Source organism: Melanotaenia boesemani, chromosome 8 (assembly GCF_017639745.1).
Source record: "Melanotaenia boesemani isolate fMelBoe1 chromosome 8, fMelBoe1.pri, whole genome shotgun sequence".
Lineage (NCBI taxonomy): Eukaryota > Metazoa > Chordata > Actinopteri > Atheriniformes > Melanotaeniidae > Melanotaenia > Melanotaenia boesemani.
This window is the reverse complement of record NC_055689.1, coordinates 18,174,645-18,189,984: the sequence shown is the minus strand read 5'-3', so window position 1 is coordinate 18,189,984 and position 15,340 is coordinate 18,174,645. Positions and strand designations below refer to the sequence as shown.

Sequence of the window (15,340 nt, the reverse complement as noted above, 5' to 3'; positions counted from 1 at the left end):
TGTATTTAAGTTTTTTTCACTGCTCATTATTACAAAAAACATGAAAAATTTCATTTTGTGATGATATCTAATAAACACAGGACCTATTCAGGAATAATGATTGTTGAATTTATCTACAATAAATGAAATTTGACACAAGCTCTTTATACACTATCTTTTACCTGGGCAAAGGTGAGCCAAAGGGATCGCTTAAGGGGCGCATGGGCCTTTCCTCCCAGGTGCCACATCAAGTTTAGACAGTAAAATTCTAACAAATATCCAGTGTAAACTGACCCTTATCTTGGTGAAGGCCCCATGTAATGTACTCAGAGGACACACTCCTTCAAAATTATGTTTGTACATGCAAGTAAGTAAAAATTACGTTTGGATTGAATACTTAATGTTTATTGTTACGGGATATTACCAAAAGATAAGTAGCCTGAAAATAACCCCTATAACAACAAAAACAAACAAAATAAATAACATGACATGGGAAATAGTGCTGGGTAGCTAACACTGGAGAGCTAAGTTTAGAAAATGATCATGAACTGCACTAGTATACTAGTGCAAACAGCTGCACATTTGGCTGCAGGTGATCACTCTACATCAACATCACCATTCCAGCACATTTCATAAGAAAAATTCTGTTATTTCCACATGAGTACCAGCATTCCTTATCATTATGCAGCATTCATTAAGCAAGGTGTTGTAGATGCTTACATGGGTAGGAACTTCTGTCTCTCCACACTGTTTATATTTTATGAAGAGGATGTAAAAGACACAATAGCATTACATGTGATGACTATGCCAAATTTATTGGTTGTTCGGTCAATAAACACTCACAAATGGTTTTCTTTATATTATAAATGAAGCATCTCAGGTCTTTGTGCAATAGTGGTTACATACTTTGGACATACTTTTATGGATTAAATACCAGTGGCTATTTGCTTTTAAAAACTTTGTGTTACTTTTCACATAATATAACCATCTTATTTATGATAAATAGTTAATGTTTTCCCATAATGAGGAATATTTTTCTTTTCTTTTTTTCCAGATTATTTACATTTTGTGCTCATATGGCACTAAGTGCAATATAACAAATATACAGTGACACATCTCATATACATAACCACCAATCTCATGGTTTACTGAAAGAGCTGTTTATTATTATTATTTATTTATTTATTTATATTGGACTTTTGAAGTATTCACATTTGAGTTGGTTACTTGATATCATAATCTTTACAAAAATATTTCAGCCTTTACATGTTTTCTTTTTTCCCCAGTTTCTGTTTAAGTGCTACACAAATCAAAAACACAGAAAACATCAATAATTCAGGGGTATTTGCATTTCCACATTTCTTTTTCTAAACATGCAAAATTGGGCAAAGCACTCTCATTTGGCATGAAACTGTGCTTTGATAGGAAAACTGCATCATAAATAATTTAAGTGTACAAGGAATGTGGATGTATGCAGATGTTTACTCTGCTGCTATTCTATATGTCTGTTAGATGTAACACTTAAGCCATTCACATGCATTTATAACACTCACAAAAACCAAAACTTGTTGAGGCTTTCCTATAAATTCAGAGCCAAGCAATGGCTTTCTGAAGAAAACTGCTGTTGTGCACTTTTATATAGCCCTCATTAAATTGATCCTGATATTTCAGTCTAAGGCAACTTTCCTTTCAAAGGAGAACAGGGTTTAAATGTCTCCTATGACCAGTTAGGCCTACTGTATGAATGACAAGAAGACATCACAGTGACGGTAAAACAGATTATTTTTAATAAGTAATTAAAAAGTAATCTGAATATCTAAACTCTGTTTAATGCCTTGGCTTTCCAATATTATAAATAGTAGTGCAGCTGAGGTAAATGCGTATTGTGAAATTCATGTGTTTAAAATTCAGAAAATATACTGTTTAAATTGAGTCCCGCTATAAATTTAAGTTTGACATGACCCAAGAGTCATCATGGCCTAAACTCCTTTTCCACTCTGCTGGGGGGGAAAAAAATATATATATATAATGAGCATGGAAGCTGCAACTAACTTTGCACATTATTAGAAGCTGTTGAGACCATGGAGCGAAACATAATATTCACAGTGTTATGGTTGGTGTGATGACAAAAGCTACATCAAACTACAAGTATAATGCCTCCAAGATCCAAAACTGTGCACAGTTGCATGTAAAAGTACTGCAAACTCATTGCCTATAGCATTGTGCCATCACACAGTTGTGCCAAAAGTTGAATATTTGCTGAACAATATTGCTTTGGGGCCCCTTTGACCTAAAAAATATCATAGGCCCCAAAACAAGTTCAGGGCTGAGCATGGCACACAAAATGCCAAATGTCACCTGTGAAGATCAGCTGTTGGCCTTTCACATGTAATCTTTTCAGAATTAATCACTCATCAAAAATTTCTATTGAACTTTCTGCAATCTGAGCTGACAGAATGTGACTAACCACAGTAACAGAGAAAAATAAATACTTAATATTTCTGATGCTTAGATTTCTACATGAAAATTGTTCATAATGCCCCATGTTTAAAACAGACCTAAAAGGAAACAGCACAACAGAGGTAGGAATTTAAATTCCAATACCAATGATCCAAAATACTAATGTTTTATTAAATTTGCATGCTACTGACTTGTTGAACAGCAAGAGAAATTAAAATCATACCCTTGACAATTTGTCACGACTAGACAGATGGCACTAGGTAAACATTAAGACACAATCACTCCCACCAAGCCCTCGAATCAGATGGATATTTACACTGCTAGAACTCTGGCTTTGGATGAGTTCCTGCTCTGCTAGGTGACCACTTCTTCACGTGGCAGGTTGAGCTTCACCTCCCTGCCTGCTGCTGCTGAGGCTGAATATACCGCTGTAGCAGAAACACAAGAAGGACCGTTGGTCTCCATGGTGAAAATCTTGCAAGATCCTGCATCAGGGGTCTCTATCTCTGCGCTGGAGGCCCGGGATGATCCAGGAGAGGATGTGGGGCTCAGCTGCACAGCTGTAGTGTCCTGGAGCGTGTGCTCACTTGTCTCTATTTCAAATGCTGCCCCACCAGCCAGCCCGCCACGTCCCATCAATCCTGTGCCCCTGGCACCCACTTTAGACCCTCGTGAGCTGTTGGGAGGAGGGAGACGGCTGCACACGCAACAGGCTCCAAAAAAAGAGAAAGCTACCAGCAGCAGGACAGGTCCAATGATTATAGGGGGATTGGCAGAAGGCACCAATGTGCTGAAGGCAAATGCTCCCACCAGGGTGATGTTGAGTCCTGCCAGCATGATGCATAGGCCACAGGCACAGCAGAGTGCAGGAGAGGGCAGGCCATGAGGACGAGACTTCCTCTTCTTCTGGGAATCCTTTTTAGGCACAGGGGTGTCATTGTTTCTATCAGTGATGACCATGGCTTCAACTCCAGGCCTTCTCTCTTCTATCTTTTTAGACAAAAAATAAAAGAAAATAAACATCAGCATGTAATGCACCACTCTTGCTGTAAGCACTAGGATTTGACATCTATTTAGAGTGAGCACAGTGTAGTGTCCTTCCTAAAAGACAGAGCAATCCATCACTGAGCTCTGATCATTCATCACTACACTGCTACTTCTCTAAATTACAAATATCAGGAGAGGCTGTAAACTGGCAAATAGCTCACAATGATTATTGATGAGATACAAGCAGAAAGCAGTGGCCTCAATTTACTGAAGGTCAGTGGGACAGTTAAAACTGACATTTGAGTGGCACTTATAAACTGGTGACACCTGAATGTTGTTTTACATGATCTGGTTTACTGCCTGGACATTAACCTAACTCGACTATGGCATCATTTAGTATCCTTGTTTTAAAATTCAACTCTGAAATAACAATGACACTGACAACAATTCAATTCAGGTAGACAAGCAAAAACAAACAAACAAACAACAAACAAGCTGAAAACCAGAGCACAGGCCACCGGTGACCCACCCGCCATAATGCTGAGTTAGGTTAGGCTTCAGCTTCCCCATGACCACAGAATGGTGCAAGATAAATGAGCATCTCAGATTCAATAAATGAAAGCAAATAAACTGAACATGTCTAGTCAGCATTTCTGTGTATTTTCTCCTGATCTGCAAACTTAAATGTGTTTGATTCATTCCCTTTAAGAATCTGCAAGTTAAATTCCAGCCAAAAGATCTATTTTATTTAATTCTACAACAAGCATCCAGAAGAAATGATAGGGGGAAATGGGAAAATGAGATGGAGACTTTTTTTCATTATATTTCTTCTTTTTTCTTTTTAAAATTAATTTCTTTTTTTTTTTTTTTAATTAAATCATTAAATCATTTTAAGTCATTAAATCTTTTTAGAAATAGACTATAACAAAGTGAAGCGCATTGGCTCGGGACACATCCACTGCCCTGATGTTACATTCCTGAAAAATTAAACTGCGGGGTGAAAAAAAAAAGTCTTACCCTCTAGGTCGACATATTGAAGGTCTTTCCATTGTTTAATCAGTCGATTTATAGGGTGACTCCCGGTTTAGCTGTGGGGTGTAATTACTGACAAGGCTGCATAAGCACCAAACGAAGGTTTTTGCATCCGGCTTTCGAAGCTTTTTCAGTCCTGGGGACACAAGTCAAATTCAGTCTGTGACTCGAGAAACACAATGCAAGACGATCCTGCTTGCTGTGGCATAAAATCCGCCAGGAAATAGATGATCACTTCGGTGAGACGGCATTTCTTTTGAGGTGACACGCAGACGCAGCACCGCGCGCTACTCCTGATGTGGACCAGATGAGAGCTTGTAGCACCTGCCAGGTCATCCCTGCAACGGAAATGAAATAAAGCCCCCGGTGTGTGCGAAGCACCTTCCCAGTAGTCGGTGTGAGGTCGTCATATTTTATGAGTTTATATGTGATGTGTCGCACATAGCGTGTTCCCTTCTTTCTGGACCGCTGGATGCGACTCCCCTGTCTCCGCGTCACCATGCATCCATCACCACTGCGTAGCTTAGTGCATGTGGAGGGGGCGGGGTGATAAAGGTGAAGACTGTTGCTCTCTCTCAGCAGTTTCCATTTAGACTACGTGTTGCTGATGAATTTGGCCGGTTTAGGTTTCTGGTCCAATTTGGGTTGGAAGACAGGTTTGCGGGGTTTATTTGACCCTGTTTGGACTGACTGAAGATCCAGACATGGATAGATCAGCACCCAGACTTGACTTTGTCAGACCCAGCACTTTGTTAGACTCAGCAGAAGTATTCAGACTGTATTTGGTTTACTTCTGACCTTAAAGATTTGGGCCATCATGGCTGTCCATGATGATCACCAAGCATGTGATGATGCTGTCAGTTTATCTCTAAAATATATCACTTCCTAAAACAGCACTTTTTAAAAATATGTTTCTTTCTCTGTTTCTCTACCAGGAATCAAAAGTCAGCTATTTTTTTAATCCCCTAACTCTTGGCAGTTACAGTTTTTCTCAATTGTTAACACACAAATACTGGTACTTGAGACACAATGACTACAAAATGTAACTCATGCACCAACCTCCCCAACCACTTCAGCTAAACTACAAGCACAATTCCTGCCTTACACTCAAATTGCGCTTCTAAAACACACTCTTTTCAAAACACTACACACAATTCTGTGTCTGTGTCTTGCACATAAATAATCTGAGGATGAAGCAGGTCTACAGGGTGCCATTTAAAATGCAATTCAGAGCAGGTGAAGCTTTCCATGGTTGGATTCGCCATGCAAGGCAATATGTCCCTTGCTGCTTGGCCAGGGAAAGCATTGCTTATGATGTGGATGTGGCCAGACCGAAACAGCATAGTTTTTCTTATTTACTGTAACTGAACACAGTAAATTCTTTTTTTTTTTTTTTTTTTTGTGTGTGTGTGTGTGTGTGTGTGTGTGTGTATGTGGGCCACTGTATGTGTAACTTTATGTTAGTTGGGATGTTCACTGTGTACATAGTTTTTTATGGGAAAAATAAGATGTATTTGTACCGTGTATTTGTGTGTTCTGAGTATAAAAACATTCTAAAATATTTGACAACACACTCATGTATTCACTGTCTGTAACACTAAACAAAATAAAAGGCCTAAGTCATTATGATGATGGTATTTCATATGGTATTTGAAAACAAAATACCATTTGGAGAAAAAATAGCATTGTTTTGAATGTAAAGTTCCATTTTGCTGTAAAATTGAATGGTTTTGCCCATTTTGTGTGTGTGAATGTTATTAATGTGTATAGTTCTGAGAGTATGAAGCATGCTTTCAAATGTATGTAAACAACAAACTGTAAGTACACTGCAAGCATTTATTTTTGTTTTCGCCTGGTTTAATAGATTAAACATTAAAGCTTAATTTTTTTTTTAATTAATTAATTTATTTTGGTAAAAGCATTTAAACATTCAAAAACACCCTGAATGGTGTACAGATGATGTGCACAGCCATGATTTAACTTCTTGGAGACACAACGGGATTGTTTTGAGGCATTTTGATTTGACAATCAAGTTGCTGGCTGTCATCATGATTCACCAGGATCCCGTTGCTAATTCTTATCAACACAGAATTATTCAGTCTACCAGCATGTGACCCTTTTTTAGTAAGGACACAGCCTCCATCTCCTCACTGCTTTTCATGCAGCCGCCACGCTCCCTGGTCTGTCCTGAATATTAGTCTATTATGTTCCACAGTAGGATGCAGGTCACCATGTGCATTTAAAAGATGTGGTTGTTTGTGTGTACACAGGCACATGTTTGCTTTTTCTTTTTCCTTTTTCGGCCAGCTGGAGCTTGAGCTGAACAACGTATGAATCCATCATCTCATAATTTTTTTTAATTCTATTACAGTGAGATAAGTGGCACACTAATTGAACTACTGGGCGTAATTTGCTTCACTCAGTGTCAGGAAGCGAGGCAATAATCCAACAATAACCATAATTTAATCTTGAAAGGTTTACTTGACCATATGATTTATATATGATGATGTCAACAACAGTTAATATGAAACAAGTGTACAGAAAAGAAGGAATAGTGGTGCAGGATGTCTTTATTGGCCAGTCATGTCACATGATGACGTCACGGCAGGTCTTGATCAGAGGGTGACTGTTTCAGTTTGCGCCTTGATAAGACATCTGGCATGTCTGAAGAAGTCCTGTAACAGACCACCGAATGAGTCACACAAGCAAGAAGTGTTATATGGTGTGTGTCAGTGTGGGACAGAACTGAGAAAACGATTAAAAAGAAATGTGAATATTCAGAAAATAATTTGTGTGGAGGAATCTGTTAAAAGCACATCTTCCTGGTATTGGGACAACCAGCACTTCATTCTCCGTCCATCATTTATTATATGATGTAATGTTTTTTTTTTAATTATTATTATTGTTAGAGAATGATAAAGTATCTGGGTTTTCTATATCAACATCATCTGAAGTGGCTGATTAAGAAAAAGAGTTGATAACTTAAAATGTTCACTCTCAAAATGCTTCCATTTTCTCTTTTAAATTACTTGAAAATTCATATCTAATTCTCTTGTTTTATTGTTCTGACAGTTTTACAATAAATATAATTTAAATGACAAAATAAACAAATAATGATACATGTAATGCCCACCTGGCTTTATATTCTCTGCTACAAACTGATAAGATGCTGCAGAGTTAAAGGGTTGAAATCAGCTTAATACCCTTGATTTTAAAATTCAGATTTACATGGAAGCAGATCTTAGACAGAAGGCTATACTTGCATAGGACATATTAAAAAAGTGAGAATCGTGTTTTACTAAATTGTAGATATGGACTGTTAAGACTTTTTTTTTTTGTTTGTTTTGCTTTTTTTTGGGGGGGTTTTTTTTTTTTGTTATCAGTTTTCTGCTCAGAAAATGTCTAAAATCACATATCAGTTGTGTTGCTGGACTTTGTATATAAATGAAAAAACAACTGGAACATTAATGCTTTACCCTGAGACTAGCAACTAGCTAGCTAACTGTTCTACCTTCATTGTGGAAATCCCTTTTGACAACTTCTCAGTAAGGAAGGTAGCTAAAGGCTGTCCCAAATGTCACTAAATGACATCATTATCTAATTATAATCAACCCAGTAGCCTAGTTGAGCCAAGTAATGGAGAGGAATAATGTCGTGTGAGAGGCAAAAATTGATGAAAAGACACCCTAAAAATGTTTAGAACAGGGGCAGCCAACGTTGGTCCTCGAGGGCACCAATCCAGCAGGTTTTCCAGATTTCCCTGCTCTGGCACACCTGACTCAAATTAAATGGATCCAACAGCCTATAAGGATCTCCACAATGACTCGTTAGTTTAAGTCAGGTGTGTTGGAGCACGGAAATCTGGAAAACCTGCCGGATTGGTGCCCTCGAGGACCAACGTTGGCTACCCCTGGTTTAGAACAGCAATAAATAAATAAATGATAAAACAAAATAAAAGAAATTCTTCTGTCAATATTCTCTTTGTTTTTTTAGTTTAGCTTAATTAAGTGGCGTTTTTTGTTGGTTTTAAGTTAGTCTAATACACGTTACAGCACTTTTAACCTTTTAAATGTTTTTGTTCATTAATAGACATTAATATCTGGCATAAAGCCAGCTGCAGCTTTGCACGCCACATTTGCACACTGTGAACAAAATGACTGATGTATTATTGGGGGGCTTAGAGTCTTCAGCATACAAAAAGTATTAATCACAATAGTGAAATTAAAGAATAATTACATTCCTCAAGAAAGTTGTCCTTTTGAAGTTGTCACTATAAACGTGATGGTTACATTCATATGGCATATTCAATATTAAGTATCTGTGTTGGCAAAAAGCAATAGGTGAGAATATGAGTTTCATTTATTTCCCCCATGAACAAAGATTGGATATTTGTTTGAGCCTAATATTTCTGGAGGAAGTAAAATGTTTCCCAGAACACATTTTTATTAACTTACAACATCCTCCATGTAGAAATTTGACTGACTTTGATATTGATAAATAAAAAATAGTATTCATGGTATCTCAACAATAGAGAAGAGATGTTTAAGATTAGGAAATGAGTGGCTCCAAGTCACTGGACTTCAAGTCGGATGAGCCATTCATATTTATAGTTTCTTACACTTTATGAATACTACACATATACTTACTCTTGTGTGTGACAGAAATCAACATTAACTGCACATAAACAAGACATGGACAGTGATGGCTTCATACCCTTCATCTGGGCTGGGCTCAGCAATCGGTCCTCCCTCCACAAAGGTTCCCATACGACTCTTAGAACGCTCCAGTTGGATTTGACTCTGAGTTCCTGGCAGGATCACAAGAAAGCAAACAGAACATGTCTCAACACTGAGTTTGACTTTACATGTTTAAATATGAAAACTGCATTGTATCATGATGGCGACAGAAAGGGAAGAGCAAATCTACCACATTATGATTGTCGATTATCACCTGTATTCACCCAAAAAAAAAAAATCTATGTTGTGAGACACAGCTGTACGCAGCTCCTTATAAGCAACTATTAGTCTCTGGCTACAGTTTAACAGACAGGGATCTAGATGTTTCCCAGTTGCAGTCATGTAGACATGATCCTTGACTGCTTTGGGATGCATCTAGAAAAAACTTTTTCCCCCATCCCACCCATCCAGGCAGTTTGATTCTCTTGAGAAAAGTGCAGTGCGAAAGCAAACCAAACCAAAGGGACATAATTTTTCGGGGTTCCCTGCCTAATCAAACTGAGTCCCACGAATTATCCTGATGTGAATGCACCCTTAGGCAGGCAGCTCAGATTCCCAGACTACATGACAACAGCCTCCTTTAGTCTCAGCGTGTTGCTAACATCTGCTTCTAGACAGGTTCTGTTGCTGGAGGACCGTAGAGGAAACTAATGAGTATGAGGTGCTCAAGTACCACAAGCCCATAAAAGAGTAACAGAATAAGGAAATGGAGAGCATGCTGTAAGCCAATAAAGGTGGTATTTAGAGTCTTTGCTGCACAATCCCAGTGTAAGGTCAAAGGTAATTAATGTTTTAAAGTAATGTTTAGATTTTTCTTTTTAGACAGTGAATTAAGATTAAACGACTTATAATCCTCTAAGTACTGGTGCCTTCTATGGTCCTGAACTGTTGGAAATGAGAAATTTAAATGTAAAGAAGCTAAAGACAAAGTGAGGATGTATTAAGAGTTTGCTCGGTGAGAAAGACCAAATCATGACTGAACCATATTTCCAACAACTGATCATGTTGTGAACATTTATGCTTTGGCCTATAATTTTTGTCATAATAAGATTAAATGCATTGGTCTTTAATGAGATGAATTGACTGTGTGTCTGTGTTCAGAAGTCTGTGCACTGTCAGATGATCATCTGCAGAACATGACACTCCCATCATTGTCTTTTCCGGACAGATAATAGACACTAATTATCTGATTCTGTTCATTTTGAGCACAATTTTTTTCCATTTAGGACAAAACAAGTTATCATGAAACAGAGGGAAAACTTAATTATGCCATTGAACTATAAAAAGATGATTTGTTGTTTCTGATGACCGCTCACCCAGCATTACCTACAGCAATATTTTGTCTTTCTATTCAAAAAGACCCCCCCCCCCCCCAAAAAAAAACCTTAACAAAACAAAACAAAAACAACATTATTTTAACTTGCCCTCTCGTCTTAGAGTCTCAGCTGGTTGTTCAGGGGCAGGATTAGCTGCTGTAGGGTGCACTCTGAAGTTTCCTGAGAAAAAGGCAAATTATTGCTTAGACAAAAAAAAAGAAAAGCTGCTTTTTGTTCATGTTGGAACACATTTATGTATCAAATCCACTTACCAAAGGATGGGAGAATGTGGTTGATGTTCAGCCAGGCTTTTATGAAGGGATAAATTGATATGAGCAGGCCTGGGAAGCATAAAAAGTAAATATTCACCTGTTTATTCCTGTCTTTCTTAATCACTCTGCCTTTGAGACACAGACAAACAATAAGGTTGTTTGATTGAATTTCAGTTTTCAAATTCTAATCTCAGCTTTACGATTATGTTCAGCGTACCAGATGCAGTGTGTGACTTCTATTCTAATCAAAGTAGGAAGTAATATGTGAACTGCAGGGCTTGTGTGCCTCTCAGTGGCACTGCACTCCAATTCAGCACAGTTATTGATTTCCCTTATAAGTCTGAAGAGCTGGCATTACAGCCTGGCAGCTCCTGAGGGTGGCTGTGATGCATGTCTGTGCTTAAAATGTCATGAAACTGCAGAAGGAGTGAAAACAATCTGCCGAGAACACTCTGTTCATACTCATTAGTCAGCCTCTGTGTCGGAGGCGGCATCGTGGTACACAAGCCCCAAAAACACATAATTAGCTGCTTCTCAGTCGCACACTTATGGCCAAGTGAATGTCTCCGTCATGCTGTGGTGAACAATTTTGATTTGTAAATTTGTGTGCATGTTAGGAAGGCAAATTAATTATTAAAAGCTGATCAAGTTATTAGAGAGAGATTGTATTTCACATTAACTATGTATGCACACTGATGTTGTCTTTCTGAGATCAAACACCATGCCCTTTGCTCTCTCTCTCTTTCTCTCTCTCTCTCTGTCTTTCTCTCTTTCTAGGAAACCAGTTAAGACACATCTTTATCTTGGCGGTGCAGCTCCTCTCACTATCTGCTGGTTCTGGTTACACTGTTGTATCAGATTAACACTGGATGGAAAATGTCACAGGCCACAGATCTTGAAATTGCTTTTCAAAACATTTTCATTGGTTCACCAATCAAATATGAGCCTGTACTCACCAAAACATACATGTCATCAGATGCACTTTGTCATTACATTGAGTCTCATTTATCCTACTGTAAATCTAAGTCAATCTTCCCCTAAAAATATATATTTGTCGTTACTCAGGTTGTGTATTTCTTAGGCTCCTCTGCATCCACATGGGTTTTCAGAGGTAGTTCAAAAGTTTAAATAACAAAAGACGTGTCTACTGAGGCATGCAGAGGGTCTATAACATACAACATGCATAATTTACAACAAATTTAATAGCAAATTCACTGTTACTGTAATGAATCCTCTAACAATCAGTTTCCCTTTGTTTTATTTTAGTAAAGGCTCAAAACAAGTAGCAGTAAAAGTTTAATATCTTTTCTATGCTGCATGAGCTCTCCCTAAAAAAAGTTTTACTCACACTCACCGAGGCCTCCTGCTCCCAGGAAGATTCCTCCAACAGCGTCGGCGTCACATTCCCTGGACACCCCAATGATGATGCAGCCAGCCACAATGCTGAGCAGGGCCGAGCCCACTCGTAGCCCATGATACTCCCCAACACTGACAGGGTTCATTCAGCAGGTGGAGGACCCCCACCTGCTACACATGCACACATACACACACTCACTCACACACAGTTATCCCTGACAGTATACTCTGGGCCCTCAAACACAGTGGCAATCTCCCTGTCATCTGCACAAGCCTCAACCCTTCGTCTCTTTCATTCTCTCTGACACAGTAACACTTTCACTGAAAGCGCTTCCATCTCTATTCTGTTTCTCAAGATGTCTCATGCATCTTTAAAGTGGAGCTCTGGTTTCCATTGCCACTGAAGATTAGAAAGCTTGGAGCGGTTACTTATATATGATATGGAGTCATTCAAGAAATCTCAACACAGTCCTCACAATCCCACCTGCGACAACGTCTGGTTTCTTAATGTAAATAATGGATGCCTAGAGTGTAATTAACAAAACATTTACACTAAACTTGATGCATGGCTGTGTTGGAGATTGGACACATTTATGCAATTAGATTAGGACTTAAAAGTAAGACACAGCAGTAGGATTACAAGAGCAGAGTAGCAGAAAGACATGACAGAGAGAAGTGCAGCGACCAAAGAGAAAGAAAAGACCACAATTAAAGTAAGACCATTTGCAGCTTGTGTGATTTGTCTGCAAGCTCGACGGGAATGTGTAATGAAAGGTTTAGAGAGTGCACTATGGTGGGGGCCCAAGGCCATCAACAAAGGCATGCAGTTGCCATAGAAATAGCATATCCATGGCAACAGAGGGAAAACGAGGGTAAGGAGTATTAACACCAGTGAATAGGGTGACAAATGATCATACAGTACTGGGTTGAGAAGAAACGGTGGCACACTGTACAAGGAAGTTCCTTCTGTCTTTTTCCAGAGCCATTTACATATATGATGTGTGTGTGTGTGTGTGTGTGTGTGTGTGTGTGTGTGTGTGTGTGTGTGTGTGTGTGTGTGTGTGTGTGTGTGTGTGTGTGTGTGTTGACAGAAACAGCCAGTACTGATTAACTTATGGTCAATCCATGTGTGAAAATGATGTCTTATGCTCGGTGAACCGCTCTTTACAATTGGAGCCCGATTAATCCTGGCATTGTCACCTTGAATCATGTCCCTGCCATCAGGGAGTAAAATCTCCGCTGATCAAATAACCTGGTCATTCAGGTAGTCAGCTGGCCTCATTCTTTGGGCACATAACCTGGACCTGACCAAGTGCAGCAACCTTAAATAGCACTGCCCCCACAGGCAGTGTTGTACTAGTGACTGAAAAAAGGTCCAATTAACAGTTACGACTTCATCCAGAAAGTAACTCAGTTACTTTATTGATTACTTTACCTTAACTAATTTGTAAGTCAATTACAGTTCAATTCAACGTGATAGTGAAGGTAAATGGAAATGTAATATGATCACGTTCATTGGCTGAACAAACATCTTTAACTGGTGTTTATTTCTGCAATGCAGATACACATTTAGAGAGAAAATATAAAAAAAAAAAAAAAATGATGCGTTGGCCGGGAATCGAACCCGGGTCAACTGCTTGGAAGGCAGCTATGCTAACCACTATACCACCAACGCAACGCGACACCTTGAGCATCCATGTTGATTTTTACGAGATACGTGATGTTGGGCGGAAAAGTGTCTTTTGTTGTTTTTGTTATATTGATTACAAAACAGAACTTGCACACACTGGTGTGTGCTAAACAACATCGTCCAAAAGAAAATTGGCCCGTACGGGGATCGAACCCTAACCCCTTTGGCGTTTTTAGCACCACACTATATGTGTTTCACATATGACACACTTTACGCATACTGGCATATCTCCCGCCATTTACAGTATAAGTTTTCAGACCTCGTGGCGCAACGGTAGCGCGTCTGACTCCAGATCAGAAGGTTGCGTGTTCAAATCACGTCGGGGTCATAGTTTTGTTGAATATTTATTTTCTTTTTAGTGTAGTTTCTCAAAATTGAGGGGTTAAGTAGACCACTTCCTGAGAAAGCACAGATCCTTCAATGTCGGCAGCAAACTGCCGGAGATTTTCTTCCAGTCTGTGGTGGCCTGTGCCATCATGCTGTGGTGTACTGAAGAAGCAGCATCAGCTCCAGGGATGCCAACAATAACACAGCTAGCAAAGCTCTTTCTCAAACAGACTGCTGCAGCTCTAATGTGTAATTCGTTCACAAAAAAGAAAACCTAAAGGAGGGCTCGTCCGGGATTTGAACCCGGGACCTCTCGCACCCTAAGCGAGAATCATACCCCTAGACCAACGAGCCGACGAACAATTTCGTAGAATTTGCAGTGTTGAGAATATTTCCTGTGATTTTGAAGCTCAGGGGGATAGCGATAAATATATAGTAACTTAAAGCTATTTTTTCTTTCTTTCTTTTTTTTCTTTTTCAACAAAATGTTACGCACTCATCAAATCTTTGAAGTCCATGAAGTTAAGGAATAAGCCTGCCTGCTCCTGGTGTGCCTACTGGTATGCTCACTGACTTCTGAGTTTCTACTGGTATAACCTGTAAGATTAGTGTCTCACACATGCATGTGAGTAAAGTATAGAAATGTTGTGGGAGTGATATATCATGGTTACTGCATGATCTTGTACTCTTTTGTAGTTTCTTTGAATGATCTTGTTGTCTTTGTAGTGGATTAGCGGATCTCTTACCTGTTATGGTCAGCACAAGAGTTACACTTATCTTATATCATGCAAGTTGAAAGGTACCAACCTGAAAAAGGTACCAACAAACCAAAAAGCAACTGACAGCAGTTGAGAGCATGTAGCCAAGCCCTGTATGCCAGTCTATACTGTGGAATTTAATTAAGCAAACAATAAAAGAGTAGTTTCTGGTTTTCAGCCTTGGGCTTTGACAACTGGCCTGTTCAAGTATATATTCATCAGCCACACCTTAATTGCAGTGACACGGGCCTGTCTGACATTGCCATTATTCATGTGGTGGTTGTTAAGTAAGACCACATTTCTGGACAGTAATCAATTACGAACATACAGTATCAGATTAGTAACACTATTTGTCAAACAAAAATGTATGTCAGTCCTGTATCTAGTATTTGGACTGTGTTGTTCAAATTATGTAACTTATTTTATA

At 38.9% G+C, this 15,340-nt stretch overlaps 2 protein-coding genes and 3 non-coding genes across 5 annotated transcripts; 1 reads left to right on the top strand and 4 right to left on the bottom strand.

Moving 5' to 3' along the window:
• Positions 1 to 1,144: 1,144 nt before the first annotated feature.
• On the bottom strand, positions 1,145 to 4,945 carry LOC121643887 (transmembrane protein 275). The gene is made up of 2 exons (XM_041991480.1): positions 4,444 to 4,945; positions 1,145 to 3,429 (listed from the first exon to the last, which is right to left on the bottom strand). The coding sequence occupies exon 2, from the start codon at positions 3,397 to 3,399 to the stop codon at positions 2,794 to 2,796; it is 606 nt and encodes a 201-aa protein (XP_041847414.1). The 5' UTR covers positions 3,400 to 3,429; positions 4,444 to 4,945; the 3' UTR covers positions 1,145 to 2,793.
• Positions 4,946 to 7,057: 2,112 nt separating this feature from the next.
• Positions 7,058 to 12,361, bottom strand: kncn (kinocilin). Its single transcript, XM_041992321.1, has 5 exons — positions 12,131 to 12,361; positions 10,783 to 10,851; positions 10,619 to 10,690; positions 9,172 to 9,265; positions 7,058 to 7,133 (listed from the first exon to the last, which is right to left on the bottom strand). The coding sequence occupies exons 1-5, from the start codon at positions 12,282 to 12,284 to the stop codon at positions 7,058 to 7,060; spliced, it is 465 nt and encodes a 154-aa protein (XP_041848255.1). The 5' UTR covers positions 12,285 to 12,361.
• Positions 12,362 to 13,741: 1,380 nt separating this feature from the next.
• trnag-ucc lies at positions 13,742 to 13,813 on the bottom strand. The gene has a single exon. It is a non-coding gene; the product is annotated as a tRNA-Gly (tRNA).
• Positions 13,814 to 14,084: 271 nt separating this feature from the next.
• trnaw-cca lies at positions 14,085 to 14,156 on the top strand. The gene has a single exon. It is a non-coding gene; the product is annotated as a tRNA-Trp (tRNA).
• A 281-nt stretch (positions 14,157 to 14,437) lies between these two features.
• trnap-agg lies at positions 14,438 to 14,509 on the bottom strand. The gene has a single exon. It is a non-coding gene; the product is annotated as a tRNA-Pro (tRNA).
• Between the last annotated feature and the right edge of the window lie 831 nt (positions 14,510 to 15,340).